Raw genomic sequence first — 24,135 nt, 5'->3', positions numbered from 1 at the left:
TGGCTGTGTGCTTATGGTCATTGGCCAAGATTTATCAAACTGTGTGAGAGGAAAAATAGAGTGATTTTTCCACAGCAACCAATCACAGCTCAGCTTTCACTTTACCAGAGCTCGTTAGATGTGCTATGATTAGTTGCTGTGGAAAAAAAATCACTATTTTTTCTGTCATACAGTTTGATAAATTTGGGCCATTGTTTTGTTGGAAGGTGAATCTTCACCAAGTCTCATGTCCAGAAAACTCTGGGTCTGCTTTTCAATAAGAATATCTCTGTACTCTGCTCCATTAAGCTTTCCCTCAACCCTGAACAGTCTCCCTGGTCCACCTGTAAAACCCCCCACAGCACGATGCTGCCTCCACTATGCTTCACAGTAAAGATGGTGTCGGGCAGGTGATAAGCAGTGTCCGGTTTCCTCCAGATATGATTCTTAGAATTGAGGCCAAAAACTTGAATCCTGATTTCATAAAACCAGAGAATCTTGTCAGTCTGAGAGTCTTTTAGGTGCTTTTTTGCAAACTCCAGACAGGCTTTAATGTGTAATTTACTAAGGAGAGGCTTCTTTCTGGCCACTCTGTAAGAAAGCCCAGATTGGTGGAGTTCTGAAGTGATGGTTGACCAGACTCCTTGTCCTCTTCAGCCATTACACTGAGGTCTCCCCACTTTGATTCGCTACATTGGTTGCCCATTTAGTTCAGAATGCAATATAAACTTCTATTTCTGACCTACCAAGCTCTCCCCAGTGCTGCACCTCCCTCCATCTCCTCCCTCATCTCCGTCTACCATCCTACACATGTTCTGCTAATAATCTAAAGAGAACATCCTGCAGAATCTGATCTTTTCACTCCTGTCTTGAAGACTTTGCTTGTGCTGCACTCTAGGAAGAGTTCTGGTTGCTCCAAACGTCTTCTACTGAAGAATTATGGAGGCCACTGTGCTCTTGTGCAGCAGAAATTTGTGTAATGCTTAAAGGGGTACTCCGCCCCTAGACATCTTTATGCAAAGGAACTTTGCTCTGTGACTGGCGGTGCGGGGCGGAGGCCTGTGACGTCACAGTAATTCCAAACTCGTGGCATCACAGCCACGCCCCCTCAATGTAAGTCTATGTTGCATAACTACATCTCCCAGCATGCCCTGACAGCTGGACACTTGCTGCTGGGTTTCCAAATACCAAAGTCCTCCAGCCTGAAGTTATTTTTCCCCTGACAACTTCTATAAGTGCAGAGATAAATAGAAGACACATAATCCTTTTTAGGTTATTAAAGGGGTACCCCACTGCCAGCATTCAGAACATTTAGTTACGAATGTTGTGCACACAGCGTTTGGAGCTAAATATTTCAAACGCTAGCAGTGGAGTACCCCTTTAATAGGAGAGATTTATTTGCTCATTATTGTTTTTTTATCCAGTGAGATTTGTTATTGCCAAACCCCTTGGTTCTTCCTTCCTGTATGTCTCGGTTCAATGTCATATTTTTACTGGTTTAACTTTATTATGTTTCGGATGATGTTGAAGATTTAGACTAAATATGCTGTCAGAAACCTGGCCAACACAAGTGATACAAACCTATGCACAGAGAACAGACCATATACAGTAGAAAATAGGCATGTTCATGTACTGTATACAATGTATGTATAAAGAATGTGATATATATATATATATATATATTGTAATAAAAAGTATAGAAAAAGACACATAAATGTTAGTAAATTGGGATTCTTAAAAACCTGTGTGATGTGCGTGTGGAGGACGTGAAACAGAGTAGCTGTCTACAGATGGGGAACTTCTTTCTCTTCTGAAAAAGATTTAGATTTGGTAGCTAAAACTGTCATGTTTTAAGGCTCCTTAAGGGTCAAGCACTGTTTTGAAGGGAAGGCAACGGAGAGGACACTTTTTAAAGGGGTACTCCGCTGCTCAGCGTTTGGAACAAACTGTTTCAAACGCTGGAGTTGGTGTCTGGAGCTTGTGATGTCATAGCCCCCCCTTATGACATCACGCCCCGCCCCCTCAATGCAAGTCTCTGGCAGGGGGCGTGGCAGTCGCCACGCCCCCTCCCATAGACTTGCATTGAGGGGGGTGGGCCATGACATCACGAGGGGGCGGGGCTATGACGTCACAAGCTCCCGGCGCCGGCTCCCGCGTTTGTTTGTTCCAAATGCTGAGCAGCGGAGTACCCCTTTAAGGGTCAATTTTTTTTCCCCCTTGGAGCTTTGCATGGAGTATAAACAGCCAAAACCTTATCTGAACAGCCCCTTAGACCAATTTGAGATCACTCATTTTAACATCTGTACAGCAACAAAACCAAGTCCCATGTGGTTCTACTTAACAAAAGTTAGAGAACCCTAGGGTTCTATGATAATCTACATTTAGTTCAATAAAACCCCAGGGATTTGGATTTTCCCTGTATTGCAGTCATAATACACTGGCCCATAATAAATATCTAAAGGAAATCTAAAAACAATAGATGATAGAACACAAAGATGCCCTTTTTTGAAGCATTTGTAGTTCCTCTGCTTTCAGTTCAGTACCTAACATGTCCAATAAATTAGGAGATTAATGGTCCATAACAATTGTTCCATAGAAACAGAGACATAGTTACACCCCTTGTTATTGGACATAATGACAGCCTCAGTAGCTGCATAGGATAAGGGGAATTCTCCTACATTATATATACACAATTGCCCATCAGTTATTGTTATACCCCCCCCCCCCCCCCCACAGATGACATCAAAGTATGGTGACCGTATAGTCAGCAGTACCATGAATGGGTTAATCTAAGCTAACAAGGAGTCGGCGCGTCCTGACATTCAGAGAAATATGAGAAATTAATTTTCGCTGGAGTCTGTATCTAGTTATTGTTATTTATTTGACATGGATCAATGTTAACACACTTTTCAAATGGTAAGTCGTCTATAAACCATAGGTCAGAAGCAACCAGCGTATTCTTTCCAAGTCTAAATTATAATGTCACTCTGCATTACTCCACAAAGGGGAAACATGATTTCTTTTAACAATGTAATAACAAGCAAAAGGCAGATTAGAAGTAGAATTTGTTACTCCATGAAGATGTCATAAGTTTAGCCTGTTCACCATGGCTTTATAAATTAAAGGGGTTTTCCAATACTTAAAGGGAACCCAGAGTCATGTGGCTGGTCCACGGTGGATTCTCCCTGTCCCACCAGCTTTGATTGACAGATATCTCCCTTTACCCAGACTAGAGCGATCTATCAATCAATGCTAGTGATCAGGAAGAAGATACCGGAGGATCGTGGTTTAGGTGGCATGAAAGTGGTAAGAGGTGCCCTGTAAAAGTTGAGACCCTTTTTTTTAGGATTGGCAATAAATATTTGATCATAATGTGGTCTAACCCTGGACCCCTGCCAATCTACAGCATGCAGTGACTGCGGCATTGTCTTGTCTTCATTGTTGGCATAGCCACAGTGGACATCTGCTAATCTTGGCTGATCACCTGAAACCTTTGACCTGTCTCTTTTAAGTATCATTGCCCATTTAACTACAGTGACCCCCTGACCTACGATGACCCCGACATACGATAATTTCAACATGCGATGGACTCAGAGGCCATCGCATGTTGAAGGCAGCATCAACATACGATGCTTTTGTATGTCGGGGCCATCGCATAAATGGCTATCCGGCATCGCAGACTACTTCAGCTGCCTCTGGATAGCCGTTTAAGGTGCCCCGTGTGCTGCAGTGATGATCACTCACCTGTCCCCGGCACTCCGGACCATTGTCTTCAGGATCCCTTGCATCGCCGGCGCTCTCCTTCGTCGTCATCACGTTGCCGCGCACGCCGTCCCGTCATCCATTAAGAGCGGCATGCGCAGCGACATGATGACGGTGATGAAGAACGACGATCCCAGGCAGCAGAGACGTTCCGGAGTGGCGGGAACACCCCAGGGATGCAGCGACAGCGATGGAAGGCGACATCCAGGGCAGCGGTGACAGTCCGGAGCAGCGGGGACAGGTGAGTATAACTTCCAATACTTTACATTGCGCGGATCCCTCAACATACGATGGTTTCAACTAACGATGGTTCATTTGGAAAAAATGACCATCGTATATTTAGGGACCACGGTACTTGCAAATCATAATTATTCTATAAGGAATATAACTATTGCAGCAATAGAAAACAGTTGCAACCTCATGTTGGGTTTATGGTGGGCTTGTGCTATTATACAGTAGCCAACCTTAACAAGCAGAGCTGCAAAAACCTTTGACCTCAGAAATAAGACAAGAAATGGATTTCAGGTGCCAGGAAAAAGTGACGGTTGGGTACTTCTATTACTTTTCCTCTGGCTTCCAGTAAATAACCCTACTAGTCCTCATAATATGCTAAGAAACACTACAGTAATCTACATATAGTCTGGTATCAAACAAAAACAGAGACAACTCTGGTTCTGAAAATGTTTTACAGGTTTTGGCCACCTTAGTGATTAGTTATTGTTTTGGAGGCATGATGCAATATGTATTTTTATTTTTTTTTACCAATTTTGTGGTTTTACACATTGTTGAATAATTAATAACTTATTATAATCATTATTATTTTAAAAATGTTATTATTAATAATAATGACAATAATAATAAATAGCATATCATTATATATTTTTGTAAGGCACTTCCCCTGACGATACATACTGATCCTGCCCACCGCACCACCACTCTTGTCCACAGCAGCATGTGACATGGAGAAGTCCATCCATGCCGGTATGTTCTTGATCTGCAACTGCACATGCGATAGTTTTAGATCTATTTTGGAACAGCTCAATTGGTAATGCTGTAATACCATTATTGCCACTGTTTTCCAACCACTGTGCCTCCAGCTGTTGCAAAACCACAACTCCCAGCATGCCTGGACAGCCTTTGGCTGTCCCGGCATACTGGGAGTTGTAGTTTTGCAAAAACTGGAGGCACAATGGTTGGGAAACAGTGGCAATAATGGTATTACAGCTAGAGGTGCACCGAAATGGAAATTTCAGAACCGAAACGAAACCGAAATAAAAAAAAATGTCCGGCCGAAACCGATACCGATACTGAAAATGACTTCTCCCCGTCTTCTGGTAAAATGCAGCGCTCCACTCATTAGATTAGATTCCCCCACATTAGATTGGCAGCTCCCCCACATTAGGTCGGGAGTTCCCCCACATTAGGTCAGCAGTTCCCCCACAATAGTAGGCAGCTCCCCCACAATAGTAGGCAGCTCCCCCACAACAGTAGGCAGCTCCCCCACAACAGTAGGCAGCTCCCCCACAACAGTAGGCAGCTCCCCCACATTAGGTCAGCATTTCCCCCACAATAGTAATCAGGTTCCCCACAATAGTAGGCAGCTCCCCCCAACAATAGTAGGCAGTTCCCACACAATATTAGGCAGCTTCCCCCAACAATATTAGGCAGCTCCCCCCACATTTGTAGGCAGCTCCCCCCCACATTAGGTCAGCAGTTCCCCCACAATAGTAGGCAGATCCCACACAATATTAGGCAGCTCCCCCCACATTTGTAGGCAGCTCCCCCCCACAATAGTAGGCAGCTCCCCCCCACAATATCAGGCAGCTCCCCCCAACAATATTAGGCAGCTCCCCCCAACAATATTAGGCAGCTCCCCCCCACAATATTAGGCAGCTCCCCCCCACAATATTAGGCAGCTCCCCCCCACAATATTAGGCAGCGCCCCCCACAATATTAGGCAGCTCCCCCCACAATATCAGGCAGCTCCCCCCAACAATATTAGGCAGCTCCCCCCAACAATATTAGGCAGCTCCCCCCCACAATATTAGGCAGCTCCCCCCAACAATATTAGGCAGCGCCCCCCACAATATTAGGCAGCTCCCCCCCCACAATATTAGGCAGCTCCCCCCCCACAATATTAGGCAGCTCCCCCCACATTTGTAGGCAGCTCCCCCCCACAATATTAGGCAGTTCCCCCACAATAGTAGGCAGCTTCCCCCCACCCCACAGACATACAGCTTCCTGCCATATTAGGCAGCTCCCCCCACATTTGTAGGCAGCCCCCCCCCCCCCAATATTAGGCAGCTCCCCCCACATTTGTAGGCAGCTCCCCCCCACAATATTAGGCAGTTCCCCCACATTTGTAGGCAGCTCCCCCCCCCAACAATATTAGGCAGCTCCCCCCACATTTGTAGGCAGCTCCCCTTCAACAATATTAGGCAGCTCCCCCCCCCACAATATTAGGCAGCTCCCCCCACAATATTAGGCAGCTCCCCCCCCACAATATCAGGCAGCTCCCCCCAACAATATTAGGCAGCTCCCCCCACAATATTAGGCAGCTCCCCCCCCACAATATCAGGCAGCTCCCCCCCCAACAATATTAGGCAGCTCCCCCCCACAATATTAGGCAGCTCCCCCCACATTTGTAGGCAGCTCCCCCCCCCCAACAATATTAGGCAGTTCCCCCACAATAGTAGGCAGCTCCCCCCACCCCACAGACATACAGCTTCCAGCCATATACAGTGTATGGCTGGATGCTGTATGTCTGTACTGCTGCCCCCACAGTGTTCCGGTCACCGCTCCTCCGGCCCGGGGTCACATCTACTGCTATGGCATATGGACCATAGCAGTAGGTGCCGGGACCGGTGACCGGAACACTGAAGAAGATGACACGGTCACTTACCAGGCCCCGGCCAGCGCGCATTCTCCTGCGACGATCCTGCGGTCCTCCTGCGTCTCTATGGTTGTACGCACAAGACGTCAGTGACGTCCCGTGCGTACGACCATAGAGGCGGAGAAGCGAAGGACCGAAGGAGGATCGCAGGAGGACACGCGCCGCCGGGGAATGGTGAGTGATCGGCGGACATCCTTATGTCCCGAAAAGATTTTTCGGGACACAGGGATGTCCGGGATAGGAATACTTCTTTTTATGTGCCCGGGCCGGCTTCCGTGTGTGGCTGCAGGCGGGGGCCGACCAGAGCATATAAAACCTAATACTGTATACTAAAAACCAGGGGGCCTCCAGCTGGTGTGAAACTACAACTCCCAGCATGCCCGGACAGACTTTGCCAGTCCGGGCATGCTGGGAGTTGTAGTTTCACAACAGCTGGAGGCCCCCTGGTTTTTAGTATACAGTATATTAGTTTTTATATGCTCTGGCCGGCCCCCGCCTGCAGCCACACACGGGAGCCGGTCCGGGCACATAAAAAGAAGTATTCCTATCCCGGAGAGCGCCCCCCCCCCAGATGTGCGGCCGGCCCCCCCCTGCACCCCTCACGAGTGCCTCTGCCACTGGCAGTGTTTGTAACTTGTGCTGTGGGCGGGCAGGGGAGGTGGTCATTATCGGCACATTTTTTGTTGTTTCGGCATTTTGCCGAAATAGCTATTTTCGGCCGATATGTATCGGCCGCCGATATATCGGTGCATCCCTAATTACAGCATTAGCAATTGAGCTGTTCCAAAATAGATCTGAAAGCATCTGTAAGCAGTGCCCAGGGCAAGGCAGGTATTGCGCTTCCTATTCCAACCCAGCAAATGTAAAGTGAGCAATGATGCATATACAGTACTGTATGCATAGCTGCTTACTTTTCATTGAACATACTGGATAGGGGGCACAATAACCAGTAGATTTTACACCAATAAGAATTTTTGCGCTCCAGGCAACTACCCCTGTGCCCCAAATCACACATATTGGCCCTGATTTACTATTCTAAACCTGACATGTTTTGTTGGGTTGTGCGCCAGAAATTCTGTCTGCGCTAGAATAAAAAAAAAAAAAAAATCCAGACTAAGGCTGGGTTCACACCACGTTTTCTTAAATACGGTTCCCGTATACGGTTTGGAGGAGGGGGGGCGGGGCTTAATCGCGGCGCCCGCACTCAGCCGTATTCGGGAACCGTGGTCGACCACGTTTTTGCCTGCGGTCGGGAAACCGCATACAGCTGAAAACGAAGCCGACCGGAGGCTGCGGTTCACTCCAGTCGGCTCATAGACTTGTATTAAATACGGTTCCCGAAAACGGCTGAGTGTGGGCGCCGCGATTAAGCCCCGCCCCCTCCTCCAAACCGTATACGGGAACCGTATTTAAGAAAACGTGGTGTGAACCCAGCCTAACTCTCCATTTTACTGAAAAAAACTGAAAAGGGTGAGTGGCCGCAGGGGAAAGTGGGCGTGACCACTGAAAAGGGGGCGTGTCCCCAACATATTCACAAAAAAACAACATATTTACTAAGGTTTCCACAGAAAGAGTGGATTTGAGATGAGGAAAACCCGACAGATCAGAGCAGGTGTAAAAAAAAGCTAATTGCAGGGAAAAATTTGTAAATATTGTGGAAAAAAATAGTAGGGAATTAAAACCCACAAAGAAACCTACTCAACACTCTTGGTAAATCATGGTCACTATGACACTATCCCTAAAGAGGATTTTATCATATTCCTAGCGATGTCAATACATGGATATGAAGACCGTTTACCTTTCTGGCCTGATCATTGTCCTCTAGCTGTCCCAGATCCCTTCCGCTGGCTTGTGCGATCCTCTTACCAGAGACCAGGTTCCCCACCATCACAGAGGCAGGGCCGATTTCTGCACAGACAAAATATCATGACTCTTACTTTAATGGTAGTGAAACTTTACGGAAACTTTAGTCGAAAATTTCCCATGGGGCTCAGCTATTATTTATGGCTTTATTTTAATCCCTATAAAACACCATAGATGACATATCCCACAACACATATATTAAATAATACATGTTACAAACAAATCCGGGCTACGAAAGCGAATCTAATCAGCATCCCCTGGTAATAAAAATGTCATGTCTTTGGCAAGCCAAAAATGAACGTCTACTTTATAACACAATTTCCAAAACAATTTCTGCATTTCTATTTGCTCTGGTCTGTTCTTAGTGATTCTGATACAGATATCCAAATTCCAAGCACAGACATAAGTAAGTGCTCATTCTCGTTTTCGGGGTAGGTCACTAGTATACATCACCAGGATACTGGCAAACTGCCAGAACCATTGGGGACATATATATATATATATATATATATATATATATATATATATACGTATATTGTTTTGCAAGTCACTTTTGTTGCAGTTTATTTGGTGGAAGCGCACATATTTATCATTTAGTCTCACTATGTGTGATAAATAACGCGCTAGTCTGCCATAACTAACAGATGACTTAACATTACCATTTCTCATGTTGTAATACAGGTTTCTAGAGCACCACAGAGTAGAGTCTACACTTGCGTGAAGGTGTAAAATTGCCACTTTTTAAATATTGTTATTCAGGGGGAAAAAAAACAAAGCTAATGTGTGGTAGAGGGTGTGAGATGCAGGGCAGATGGAATTACCCTAGGGGCAAATGGCATTAACCCCTTGTATTCGTGATGTCAGGGCGTGGTTTATCCTTAATACCACCCAAAGGTATACCGCTGGATCCTGGGCTAGGCACGGGGGCAATAATGACTCCAACAACAAGTTACGGACAACGGTAGCTTAACTGAGTGACAGATGGAACAGTCTATACAGTCCTGCCAGGCCCACGGAGGTGACCAGTGACTTCAGAGACCTTAAGGGCTTGCTGGGACTTGCCGTAGATTTGGACAATTTTAGTGCAGGCCACTCTGACTTGACAATAGATATGTGACTGACTTGACTTGAGACTAACAATGCTGTGGTTACAGCTTACTTGAAGAATTGTGGCTGCTGGACTGACTTAAAGGGATAGCTATCCCGCCCCCTCCCATAGGCTTGCATGGAGGGCGTAGCGCGACGTCACATGGGGGCAGAGGCGTGACGTCACACGCCGTGTGCTCTGTGGTCGCCGGTAATCAGACCTGGAGAGAACACGCTCCGGGGACTGATTATAAACGGGTGCCGCGTGCAAGATCACGGGGGTCCCGAGCTGGGACTCCCGCGATCAGGCATCTTATCCCCTATCCTTTGGATAGGGGATAAAATGTCTAAGCACCGAAGTACCCCTTTAAGGCTTCCTATGGACTCCAGACACACTCTAGGACTTGACTGCACTGCAACTCAGCAGAGAGTGAAGAGACTCCTCCCAGGGCTTTTATAGGGGAGACTCTGGTGGGGTCCCATAGGTCACCCTTAAGTCACATGGTCCCTGATACCTCCTGAGTTACACTCACATGACAACTGGTGATCACATGTTAACATTTCTTAAAGTAATAACACATAATATATGCATTATACAGTATAACACATGGTAAACAATTTATACATAAGGGGACACTGTAAGGAGGCTGCCCGACAAGGCAGCAAGGATACGGGGGCACAACTCCTGTACTGGGCCACCACAAATGTATTTGTGTGTTGTATTATAGCTTGGTTCCATTCACCTTAATGGAACAGAGCTGCAATACCACACTCAACCTGAGGACAGGGGCGCATTGTTTTTGGACAAAATCAGCTCTGTTTTTATTATTTTGGATAACCCCTCTGAGCTGTTTCAGTTATAATTTATGAGAACTTGTGGCCTAAATGTTAGTAAATCTGTTCAGATGGGATAGGCCACACTCTCTCTGCTATGCCACTCCCAATTCAAAATGGTAAAAGAGCCCAAAAGTCACAAATGAAGGTGTGTGCAAAAATTTGCAACTTTTGCACATCAGAGAACTGGCGTACATGTTTTCACAGATTCCTATTCAACATCTGTAATCTGTTACATAAAGAAGAAGAGTACATACTAATAACATAGGTTCTTATTGAGGACATCTGAGAACACTACATAGAGACCAACATCTACCATAAAGGGCTATGTTTACCATTTTTTTGGGCCCCATTTTGTTCAGTATTTTTACCAAAACTAGGTGTAGGTCCATAACACAGAAAAGGATGCATTTTTTTCCATTAGCTTTCCACTACTGGTTTTGGTAAAAATACTAATGAAAATGAGGCCCAAATAAGGTTCAAAAACTTAATGGAAAAATAGCAAAAGGCTGTATTTGGCATAAAACTATACATTCATTTAAATTATAGTATCTCCTAAAAAAAAAAAAGATAAAAGAATCATATAAGAAAAATAGAATTCTGGTCTCACCTGGCTGTTTCTGTCTTGGTTTCGGAAGGTTCGTGACACACGTGTGAGGACACATGAGCACATTGCACGGATGGAGTGACCCCTCGAGGAACAGTTGCTTGGTCTCTGACAGGTGAATACCACCTAAAGGGGTTTTGGGGAGTGTGTTTGCTGGTACTAGAGCTAGACAGTACACTCCAACTTGATGTATACTATCGATTGCCTGTAAGAAACACAAGAAGCCATTATCAAAAATATTTATTTTCATAACAAGGTTGGTGCTAACTAGATCAACTGGCGGTGTCTGACAACATGTTGAATTATGCAGATATATAATTAGGCAGTAAACCAAGATGTAGACATAAGTACTTGTCAAGGTTTTTTCATCAAATTCTTATTGAAACTGTCTTACTGTTATTGACGTGCTGGGTGATCACCATTTTAACCCCCATTCTTGTTCCCATATGGGATTGGCACTTACCATATATACTCGAGTATAAGCCGACCCGAATATAAGCCGAGGCCCCTAATTGCACCCCAAAAACCCAGGAAAAGTGATTGACTCAACTATAAGCCTAGGGTGTGAAATACATCATCCCCCCCTGTCATCATCCCCCCCTTCATCATCCAGACCCCCGTCATCATTCCCCCTTTCATCATCACCGCCTGTCAATCCCTTCAGTGGTCTTCAACCTGCAGACCTCCAGATGTTGCAAAACTACAAGTCCCAGCATGCCCGGACAGCCATCGGCTGTCCGGGCATGCTGGGAGTTGTAGTTTTGAAACCTCTGGAGGTTCGCAGGTTGAAGACCACTGCGGCCTTTGTCATCATCCAGACCCCCTTTAGTTTTCTACTCACCTCCCCTCGGTGGGAAGGAAGGGTGAGCCGTTCCAGGCCATCTATGCTGGACAGCCCACAACGACTAACCCTCCCCACCGGACGGTCCCTGCAGCATAGATGGACTGGACCAGCTCACCCTTCCTTCCCACCGAGAGGAGGTGAGTAGAACACGAAAGGGGGGGGTCTGGATGATGACGAAGGCCCGGCACTGGTCTTCAACCTGCAGACCTCCAGATGTTTCAAAACTACAACTCCCAGCATGCCCAGACAGCCGATGGCTGTCCGGGCATGCTGGGAGTTGTAGTTTTGCAAAATCTGGAGGTCCGCAGGCGGAGACAGGCGGAGAGTTCAATCTAGTATAAGCCTAGGGGGACGTTTTCAGCACGAAAAATCGTGCTGAAAAACTCGGCTTATACTCGAGTATATACGGTAACTTGAAAGTCTATGAAGAAGGCTGAATTAGGCCTGCTGCTGCCCTAGCACTTTTAGTCGTACACCCTTACCAAGCATTGTAGTCTCTTAACTCCTCCTTTTATTACCTTCTCCATGCTCATCAAGGGCAAAGATGAATCGCTCAGCACCACAACAATGCCTCCATATCAATGTGGGCTCATTCTAGGCCCACACAGATAACAGGCCCCTTACCTCCAGGCTGTAAGCAACCAGTGAAACTAAATGTGTTCAACAGCCCACCACAACTAACAGAGGTGGGCGGAACATAAAACAAGTCAAGACAACATGCCAGGCAGGACGAACCAATAACCCCTGGCCATACAGTATTATATACAATATACTACATGGGTTTGTACATGCCTTGTTTTGCTGTGACAGTAGATGACCGCATGTGCTTCACTGTGTGTGAAGGCCACCCAAAACCAGGTGATACAGTACAACAATCCTTGACATTTCCAGTTTTGCCAAGTCAAATACTATTTTTTGTCTTTCTTTTTCTCCTCTTATAGCATAATTTATTTCCCCACTTGTAGTAAAATATTTTCAGGGCAATTTGACTCACCTGTAGAACTCTGCTCATCCACTGGAAGCTATCCTCCTCTGTGGAATCCGGCCGCTGCTCAGCCACAATAACTATCCTCTCATCATGCAGGACGTTCACTGAAAAGACGGCTATCCTGCACAAAGACAACATACATCAAAGTTATGGGATGTACAGGTCACTGGGAGAAGAGCTACAGTGATCTACAGAACAAGCCACAGAAACCTGGGAAAAGTGCACAATGTTACTATGTACATAAACTCTATGTCATATAGGTTTCTGTGTTAACATTGCAAAAGTTACTGTCATTAGTAAGAAAATGAAAAAATAATAATGCTTGAATCAGTGTAGTAATGTGCCCTAAGACCTGTATGCATAATAATATACATGTGTTATTATATACAATACCTTTTGATCTATGTATTACTGTTACATAGTTAGTACGGTCAAAAAAAGACATATGTCCATCAAGTTCAACCAGGGAATTAAGGGGTAGGGGTGTGGCGCGATATTGGGGAAGGGATGAGATTTTATATTTCTTCATAAGCATTAATGTTATTTTGTTCCAGGAATGTATCTAATCTGTGATGAGTCTTTCTCAATTTCTCTCAGAGGCTGGGGGTGTTTCCCCTGGAGTATGATGAGCTCCTCTCCTCCCTCTCCCCTGCCATGAGGTCTGCACAAACATTCTTACATTTACAAAGCATATTGCCTAAATTCAAGTTCTCTAATGCAGCCATGTGAGACTATATGGTGCAAGGGCAGAAGAAAAACCTGCATTTTGTGCAAAAAAAGATTTTTACAGCTTTGTGACCTCAGCTTTGAGCATGCTTATTATTACCCTAAAGCAGCCATGTGGAACCTTTATGGTGCAAATACACAAGAAATAAGTTCATTAAATGACCAAAGTGAAACCATTTTGCAGACAAATAATAGTTTAGCACCTTGTATTGCTTATTACTGTGCATGGAAATGCTTCTCTTCTTAAAGGAGTACTCTAGTGCAGAGTATTCCTGCTCCATCCTGCCCGGGCTGCAAAAAAAAAAATTAAAATAAACCATCTCTCACCTTCCTGGGTTCCTGCGGAGCACCACTACAGCTGATCGGTCCTCCAGTCCATCTTCTTCATACTTCCGTGTGAACGAAGCGTCACATGGCGCTCAGCCTATTGCCGCCCACCGCAATGTTCTGCCTCGGCCCATAATAGGCTGAGCACCATGTGACGCTATGTATGAAGAAGATGGACCGGAGGACCGATTAGCTGTAGTGGCGCTCTGCGGGAACCCAGGAAGGTGAGAGATGGTTTATTTTCTTTTTTTTTTGCAGCCCGGGTAGGATGGAGCAGGAGTACTCTGCACCAGAGTACTCCTTTAAAGACTGCAAACTGTCTGGATTTTGTCTGTGTTCTGAGGAACAGTGGAGATAACCACACCTCCCTTCCCCCTCCCCTCAGATATTTTGGTCCTTTTCTTTGATGGATCAAAAAGGCAGGATTTGCAGAGTTCGTTTGCAAATGTAAAAGACAGAGACCCCTAGTGGCCATTTTTTTAACCCTTTTTTTAAGATCTTTAGTATTTACATTTTGTTATGACATATATTAGGAAAATGCTTGGTTTTTAAGTATTAAATAGAAAAAAGTTGTTTCTAACGACAGTAACGCTTTGAGTATCCAGTATCTTTATACAAGGTTCTTTTAATTAGCAGTTTATTTCAACTTTGGAAAATGTAAACTATCCTTAAGATGCCTTGATCAAAAGAATTCTGATCATTGAGGATGACCCATATCGTAAAACACACCAACGCCACTAAAACCTGACTCACAAGACTAAAATGTGCTAGATGTATTAAGAGGCGCAAGTCTGTGTATCGATTTAAAATTGTAAACTCTGGATGCCAAAAACCAGGCATACAGGGGTAATAAATTCCCATGGCTTGTGGCACAACATTTTGGCGTAAAGAAAGACAAATAAAAGTTGGCCTAAACTTAGACTAAAATCACGTCAGATACATTTGGCATAGTTTTAGACTTTAGTCTAAGTTTACTTCAACAATTAGGCACCATAAGTAAATCTGCTCCAGAGCACACTAGGGACTTTGGATGACCATAAAGGCCATTGAGACCATTTTCTGCCAATAATCTTTTTGGGTCTTAAACAAGCAGGACAAATGCCAGCTAACTCAGATATCTGTCAAAAAACTGATGTTGGGGTAGTTGAATGCTAAAGAGTGTTGTGTAAGTTTCTTTGTGGGTTTTAATTCCCTACAATTTATTTTCCACGGTATTTACTAAGGTTTCCCTACATTTTCTACTTTCCCTACACTTTCATTTTTTTACACATGTTCTGATCTGTCTGGTTTTCCTCAGCTGAACTCCACCACATTTTCCTGTGAAAAACCTTAGTAAATATGTTGTTTTTTTGTGAAAATGTCAGGAACACGCCCCTTTTTGGTGACCACACCCCCTTTCATGACTGCCAAGCCCCTTTTTTTGGGGTTTCTTAGCAGAATGGAGAATCTGGCGCACACCCAGACAAAACATGTCGGGTTTGCAATAGTAAATGAGGGCCATTATGTTGCATTAAAGGGGTACTCCGGTGGAAAACTTTTATTTTTTTAATTTAATTTTTTTAAATCAACTGGTGCCAGAAAGTTAAACAGATTTGTAAATTGCTTCTATTAAAAAATCTCAATCCTTCTAGTATGTATTAGCTGCTGAATACTACAGAGGAAATTATTTTCTTTTTGGAACACAGAGCTCTCTGCTGACATCATGACCACAGTGCTCTCTGCTGACATGTCCATTTTAAGAACTGTCCAGAGTAGAAGAAAATCCCCATAGAAAACATATGCTGCTCTGGACAGTTCCTAAAATGGACAGAGATGTCAGCAGAGAGCATTGTGTTCGTGATGTCAGCAGAGAGCTCTGTGTTCGAAAAAGAAAATAATTTCCTCTGTAGTATTCAGCAGCTAATAAGTACTGGAAGGATTACGATTTTTTTAATAGAAGTCATTTACAAATCTTAAAATTATGTGCAGCTCACAACAGAAGGACCGAGGCAATCAAAGCTAAAGTCTGACCCCACCGGCAACAATAATAAATATCAATTAGAATATATAGCTTATGCCTCTAGGACCTCACCAGTGGTGCATAATGATGTGGGCAATAATAGATTGTGGCAGCGTTAATCAGAAATTGTTTTTAATTCAGATTATAAAATATAAATATATAAAACAATGACAAAGTAACACATTAAACTGGCACTGTCTAATGAAAATCCCACTGGGCCCTAGTGGGATATCCGAAATAGAATATAAAAATATAAAAAATATAAAAAAGGATGAATTAATGTTCCAATAAGTCCATAAATCTGCAAATGAAAAATAATGAAATCCGCAAAAGGTATGGATAGATATTCGGTTTTGTGGCAAAATAAACTTGTAACATAAAGTCAATGTAACAAAAAGTCAATAATCAAAAAAAAAAAAAAAAAATAAAAAATCTGTTTAACTTTCTGGCACCAGTTGATTTAAAAAATAAAATAAAAAAAGTTTTCCACCGGAGTACCGCTTTAAGTGGCATGTGTCATACCATACACTGAATCTTGCTCTCAGCTACATCTCTTCCTAACCCAGTGTTTCCCAACCAGGGTGCCTCCAGCTGTTGCAAAACTACAACTCCCAGTATGCCCGGACAGCCTTTGGCTGTCCAGGCATGCTGGGAGTTGTAGTTTTGCAACAGCTGGGGGCACCCTGGTTGGGAAGCACTGGCTTAACCCTTCCTACTTCTCCCTGAGATTTGCAGTGAAGAGTGGGAGCAGTATGAGTTTTGTTGACCTCAGGGGCAGGAGATGGCTACGAACAAATTCTGGATCCACATGAGGACGCAGAAGAATCAGTCCATGATACAAAGACCTAATATAAATATTACATTTTGTAAAAAATGTAAAAAAAAACAGGGACCTATGTATAGGTGAAGATTTCAGACGTGGTTCCTCACGTGGCCTGGACATGACAGCCTGGCCGGGATGAGTCTTCTCTGGTAATTATCTGCTGGATAGAGCCCGCAGCCGTGTGAGCTGTCAACAGCGCTCAGAAAACCTTATCATTTCTTCACCCAAAAAGGCAGCAATTCAGTTATATGTCATGTTTGTGTCAAGAAAATAAACTGCATACTATGTCATTAACCACGAGAACCCCGTATACTCAGCACGATTGTTTACCCAGAAATAAACACGGGGAGAGATGGGAATCCAGGGCACTGACATGTAATTGGGACTATTATATAGGCTTGGAGAGAAGCCAAACCCTACACATCCTGCAGCCTTAATATGACCGGATGGCAGGAAGAACAGACAGATAGATGGAGCAGAGTTTATGGTCATCTCATTTTTATAGCACAATCGCTGGTTTTACAAAAAATTGCAGGTGAACTTACTTTACTGTGATAGACACGATGATGCAAAGCTTTTTCATTTTATGAGAAATTATTAAAGGGGTACTTTGCCCCTAGACATCTTATCCCCTATCCAAAGGATAGGGGATAAGATGTCTGATCGCGGGGGGCCCACCACTGGGGACCCCTGCGATCTCGGCTTTGGCACCCCAGACATCCAATGCAGGGAACGAACTTCGCTCCGTGTCGGATGACTGGCGATGCGGGGCGGAGTCTCATGATGTCACAGCCATGCCGCCTCAATGCAAGTCCATGGGAGAGGGGGTCGTGAAGGCCAACCTCCCGTAGACTTGCATAGAGGGGGCGCGGCCGTGACATCACGCTCTAAACAAACGCTGGATGCAGCAGGGAGATCGCAGGGGTTCCCAGCGGTGGGACCCCCCACAATCAGACATTTAAAGGGGTACTCCGTCCCTAGACATCTTATCCCCTATCCAATAAGATGTCTATGGGCGGAGTACCACTTTTAATGTTCGATATACTGTGTATACCATATATACTATATATGTAACCTATCCCCCCCCCCAAAAAAAAAAAAAAAACAGTTATTGAAAAACGTAGAAAGTCCTAATCACACAACTTTTTAAAGTTTTTGAGATGTCCTCCCATTCCCAAAATATGAGAGTTTATAGTTTGTCTGACAATTCAGGGAATCTGTCAGATGGGCGTGAACACAATTTTGATAGTGGGAGTGACATCAGGTGATAGGCGGGATTATACACTGGATGTTGTACACTGAGGGGCGTGTGACGTACTGGGCTAAGGGAAGTTGGAAGTAGACAGCCCGGCTGACCGAACAGCTGTTGTGGAGCTCCGGGGAAACATAGGAAGGTAAGTAAAAGTTTGTTTTCTCTTTTTGAAGCCAGGGCAGGATGGAATAGGAATAGTCCTTTAAAGGAGAACTCTAGCAGGTGTTATTTATTTATTTTTTATCTATGGCCGTTGTGTAGAACATAAAAAATTTACATCTACAGCTTCCCCAATGCCTCCAGTCCACCGATGCGATAGTCTTCCTGAGCTGCAGCCTGACAATCTTCCACGGAAGCACCCGGGCCCAATGTGTCATACCACAGCTCAGTGAATCTCTGGCAGATGTCACGCCTTAGCTAGCGATTTGCTGAGCTGCAGTGTGGCCCCTGGCCCAATGTTTTATACTGCAGCTCAGCGAATCGCTGGCTAAGGCGTGACATCTGCCAGAGATTCGCTGAGCTGTGGTAGACGATCCCATTGGGTATCTTCTAATGAGTTATATACTGAAATCAGATAAACCCTTCAGATAGCAAATTTTGTTCTGCTGCCTTTAAATCAGTGTGTGAACAAAGGCAGTAATTTAGGGCTGCACTTTTTATGGAGAACTTGCAGAAGAATCCACATCCAAGTAGATATACTAGTTCTAGAAAACCCTGGTAGAAGTGAGAATACACTAGTTCTAGAACACCCTGGTATGAGTGAGAATACACTAGTTCTAGAGTACCCTGGTATAAGTGAGAATTTACTAGTTCCAGAGTACCCTGGTATAAGTGAGAATATACTAGTTCTAGAGTACCCTGGTATGAGTGAGAATAAACTAGTTCCAGAGTACCCTGGTATAAGTGAGAATATACTAGTTCTAGAGTACCCTGGTATAACTGAGAATACACTAGTTCTAGAGTACCCTGGTATAAGTGAGAATTTACTAGTTCTAGAGTACCCTGGTATAACTGAGAATACACTAGTTCTAGAGTACCCTGGTATAAGTGAGAATTTACTAGTTCTAGAGTATCCTGGTATAACTGAGAATACACTAGTTCTAGAGTACCCTGGTATAAGTGAGAATTTACTAGTTCTAGAGTACCCTGGTATAACTGAGAATACACTAGTTCTAGAGTACCCTGGTATAAGTGAGAATTTACTAGTTCTAGAGTACCCTGGTATAACTGAGAATACACTAGTTCTAGAGTTCCCTGGTATAAGTGAGAATATACTAGTTCTAGAGTACCCTGGTATAACAGTAATTTAGGGCTGCACTTTTTATGGAGAACTTGCAGAAGAATCCACATCCAAGTAGATATACTAGTTCTAGAAAACCCTGGTAGAAGTGAGAATACACTAGTTCTAGAACACCCTGGTATGAGTGAGAATACACTAGTTCTAGAGTACCCTGGTATAAGTGAGAATTTACTAGTTCCAGAGTACCCTGGTATGAGTGAGAATAAACTAGTTCCAGAGTACCCTGGTATAAGTGAGAATATACTAGTTCTAGAGTACCCTGGTATAACTGAGAATACACTAGTTCTAGAGTACCCTGGTATAAGTGAGAATTTACTAGTTCTAGAGTACCCTGGTATAACTGAGAATACACTAGTTCTAGAGTACCCTGGTATAAGTGAGAATTTACTAGTTCTAGAGTACCCTGGTATAACTGAGAATACACTAGTTCTAGAGTACCCTGGTATAAGTGAGAATTTACTAGTTCTAGAGTACCCTGGTATAACTGAGAATACACTAGTTCTAGAGTACCCTGGTAGAAGTGAGAATATACTAGTTCTAGAGTACCCTGGTAGAAGTGAGAATACACTAGTTCTAGAGTACCCTGGTAGAAGTGAGAATATACTAGAGTATATTTTGCACTTTCCAGCTTCACTTGGCAAAAGGATACAGTTTACAGACATTTCTCTAAAATAATTGCATAATACAAAATATATCTCTGGGGAAATCAAGCATTTTTTGTCATTTCTGTATTGAGTTTTATTTTTATTTTTTGGCAGAGACCAGATACAGTGTTTGAGCAAAAAGCAAAATGATAATTCTTGTTAGAGATGAGCGAAGTTACAGTAAATTTGATTCGTCACAAACTTCTCGGCTCGGCGGTTGCTGACTTTATCCTGCATAAATGAGTTCATCTTTCAGGTTCTCCGGTGGGCTGGAGACTGTCTCCTAGGACTGTATCCACCTTTTCCAGCCACCGGAGCACCTGAAAGCTGAACTAATTTATGCAGGATAAGTCATCAACTGCCGAGCTGTGAGGTTCGTAACGAATCGAATTACTGTAACTTCGCTCATCTCTAATTCTTGTTAATGCAGTATGCCAAATGTAAGAAATTTATGAGTAATTTTTTTTCTTTTTAAGTAATGTTACAGTACGCCAGCCATAGGAAGGGAAAAGTGTCTTGGGCTGGGTACAAATACATCCAGTGTCCCAGCATTATTGCCTTCTGCCGTTTAGGTACCGGGTCAGAATACAAAGGCCAGAGAGCAACATGTAAAATGTCCTGTGTATGTTGGGCATGCTAAAATCCTCCATAGTTATGTACCATCAAAGACTATACATGTTATGCCCCAGGCATCCTTCTCCCCTTGTCCTTACTAGGTATTGCCAATAGGGATTTATGCTCTGCTTTATAAGACAGCTGTACACTCTCTATTCCTCCTCTTGTAAATAAAAGCCGAAATAGCAGACAAAGTTCTATCCATTTGCTGCTTGTGCTTTACATTTTATTGGTTTTTGTCTTGCTAGGTGTCTCTGGTGATCTGGACCTACAAGGAGTTTAGACTGTCTAATATGAGAAGTTATATAATCTCAGTAATATCCAAAAGAGATCTCTGCGGGAGGCCACATCAGATTCCATTGTTCTGCACTACAGAGCTGTAGGAATTGTGTGCCGCCCTATGGCACAGTGCTCAAAATCTGACCATACCTAAAAAGACCTAGGTAATCCCAAAAGCTTGCATTTTTTTTGGATATTTTCAGTTCTAGTGTTTTCTAATCAGGGGGCCTACAGCTGTTGCAAAATTGAAGCAGGACAGGCTCCTTCTGATCACCTGACTAGTGATATCAGTTCTCGGCCGCATTGCAACCTGGGAAATCCCGAGACAGGAGTAATTTTGAATGCTGTTAAAAATAAATATTGGGGCAATAATCACAGAAGAATTGTGAGAAAACCGTCACACACAGGTACAGACACTATATTATGAACTACACCTCTGTCCGATTTAGGGACTTTCCAGAGAAGGAGCAAATCCCCATAGCAAACCTATCCTGCTCTGGACAGTTCCGGTGTCAGCATGTGTGAAAGCAGAAAAAGAAAGAGGCCCAGAGGAGGTGCCTTGTGCGTTACCCTAATTAACACGAAGATGTGCCCCACACAAAATGGGGGCAAAAGGGGAGTCTATAAAATGGCCGCTCACCTGGAGCATATACAGTGGTCCCTCAACATACGATGGTAATCCGTCCCAAATGGACCATCGTTTGTTAAAACCATCGCATGTTGAGGGATCCGTGCAATGTAAAGTATAGGACAGTGGTCTACAACCTGCGGACCTCCAGATGTTGCAAAACTACAACACCCAGCATGCCCGGACAGCCAACGGCTGTCCGGGCATGCTGGGTGTTGTAGTTTTGCAACATCTGGAGGTCTGCAGGTTCAAGACCACTGTTAGAGGAAGTTGTACTCACCTGTCCCCGCCGCTCCGGACCATCACTGCTCGTCATCGCTGCCCGGGATGTCGCCGTCCATCGCTGTCGCCACGTCCCCGAGGTGTCCCCGACGCTCCGATAAGGCCTCTTCTTCCCCGACATCCGCGCTCTCCATCACCGCCATCACGTCGCTACGCACTCCGCTCCTATTGGATGACGGGACGGCGTGCGCAGCTACGTGATGCCGATGATGGAGAGCGCCGACGATGGAGAGTGCCGACGATGGAGGGGATCCTGAAGAGAACCCGCCGGAGCCCCGAGGACAGGTAAGTGATGGTCAGCAAAGGGCACGGGGCACCGTAAACAGCTATCCGGTGGCAGCTGAAGCAGTCTGTGCTGCCGGATAGCCGTTTATGCGATGACCCCGACATACAAAAGCGTCGTATCTTGATGCTGCCTTCAACATGCGATGGACTCTGAGAGACCATCGTATGTTGAAATGATCGTATGTCGGGGCCATCGTAGATCAGGGGGTCACAGTATTAAATACGCATATAACCTCAAGCAGAGGTATAGTGAACTGGGGATCCCGTGCAAGCCCACAGGTCTCAGGATGGAACCGGATGGAAATCCTGTAGTCAGACTAGGTGCAGCAAGGAAAAAATGACCTACAAAGAGGCGCCCAGGTATCCATGGAAACATCACAACCTTACTAGCAGGTTTTACGCCAATAAATATCCCAAAAACTTAATTACTGCTGCTAAAACTCAAGCCAACAAAGTCCCACAAACCGAATGTCTATCGAAAATCACCAAAAAGACTTCTACAGTTGAAACGTCCCAGGACTCTTGATATTGCAGTTTTATCACTACTTTTTGCACCTGCGGCCTACAATATGTAATATACCTGTTACAGCGCACCTGCGGCCTACAATATGTAATATACCTGTTACAGCGCACCTGCGGCCTACAATATGTAATATACCTGTTACAGCGCACCTGCGGCCTACAATATGTAATATACCTGTTACAGCGCACCTGTGGCCTACAATATGTAATATACCTGTTACAGCGCACCTGCGGCCTACAATATGTAATATACCTTTTACAGCGCACCTGAGGCCTACAATATGCAATATACCTGTTACAGCGCACCTGCGGCCTACAATATGTAATATACCTGTTACAGCGCACCTGCGGCCTACAATATGCAATATACCTGTTACAGCGCACCTGCGGCCTACAATATGTAATATACCTGTTACAGCGCACCTGCGCCCTACAATATGTAATATACCTGTTACAGCGCACCTGAGGCCTACAATATGCAATATACCTGTTACAGCGCACCTGCGGCCTACAATATGCAATATACCTGTTACAGCGCACCTGCGGCCTACAATATGTTACATACCTGTTACAGCGCACCTGCGGCCTACAATATGTAATATACCTGTTACAGCGCACCTGCGGCCTACAATATGTAATATACCTGTTACAGCGCACCTGCGCCCTACAATATGTAATATACCTGTTACAGCGCACCTGCGGCCTACAATATGTAATATACCTGTTATAGTGCAACTGCGGCCTACAATATGTAATATACCTGTTACAGCGCACCTGCGGCCTACATTATATAATATACCTGTTACAGCGCACCTGCGGCCTACAATATGTACGCCGGACCACACAGTGCCTCAGGAATCGCATCAACAAACATCATAGCAATGTGATGTTAAAATACCAATTACATAGTGTGTCACGTCACGCCTTTACATACCATGATGGAAATATTGCGGATTTCAAAATAACAGCCATTGATCATAAATAAAGGGGTTCCACTACGCTACAATACCCTTAGACCGCGTGAGAACTTCTGGATTTTAAAATTGAAGACCTTGCAACCTTTGGGACTAAACAAATCCATTGAAAGCAATCTGTAAACCTGTATGTGTGTTTCTATTTTTGCATATACCGTACATATCAGCTTATATTAACTTTATCCCCTTCACTTTTAGCTCCTTTACTATTGTCTTTTCATCCTCGTCCATAAGGTATCTTATAGTCATTTTTTACCTTTCTCGTTTACTCTCCTGTTTTTGCAATATATTGAGTCCATCCATATATTTATTACTATGATTTATTATTGCAATTTCCATATGTATACGTACGGATACATGTTCTTACATATGTATATATGGTCAGGTATATATATATATGTGGGTATGTGTCTGTGCATATGTATATGTATGTGATATATTTCCATATGTATACGTACGGATACATGTTCTTACATATGTATATATGGTCAGGTATATATATATATATATATATATATATATATATATGTGGGTATGTGTCTGTGCATATGTATATGTATGTGATATAATTTCCATAACTTATGTATACACACTGATATAGTTCCTTATTATTATACTATTAC

At 44.0% G+C, this 24,135-nt stretch overlaps 1 protein-coding gene across 10 annotated transcripts in view; it reads right to left on the bottom strand.

The window, feature by feature from the left end:
• Window positions 1-24,135, bottom strand: part of DIP2C (disco interacting protein 2 homolog C) — a 496,242-nt gene that overhangs the window by 85,048 nt on the left and 387,059 nt on the right. For all 10 annotated transcript variants that reach the window (XM_056519534.1, XM_056519533.1, XM_056519538.1 and 7 more), the window contains 3 exons: window positions 12,863-12,977; window positions 11,028-11,229; window positions 8,433-8,542 (listed from right to left, as the gene is read on the bottom strand). In XM_056519534.1, the coding sequence (XP_056375509.1) occupies window positions 8,433-8,542; window positions 11,028-11,229; window positions 12,863-12,977 (427 nt within the window). The remainder of the gene's footprint in view (window positions 1-8,432; window positions 8,543-11,027; window positions 11,230-12,862; window positions 12,978-24,135) is intronic.

This window comes from Hyla sarda, chromosome 5 (genome assembly GCF_029499605.1).
Source record: "Hyla sarda isolate aHylSar1 chromosome 5, aHylSar1.hap1, whole genome shotgun sequence".
Lineage (NCBI taxonomy): Eukaryota > Metazoa > Chordata > Amphibia > Anura > Hylidae > Hyla > Hyla sarda.
The sequence above is the reverse complement of the archived record's forward strand: the minus strand, read 5'-3'. Positions and strand labels throughout refer to the sequence as shown.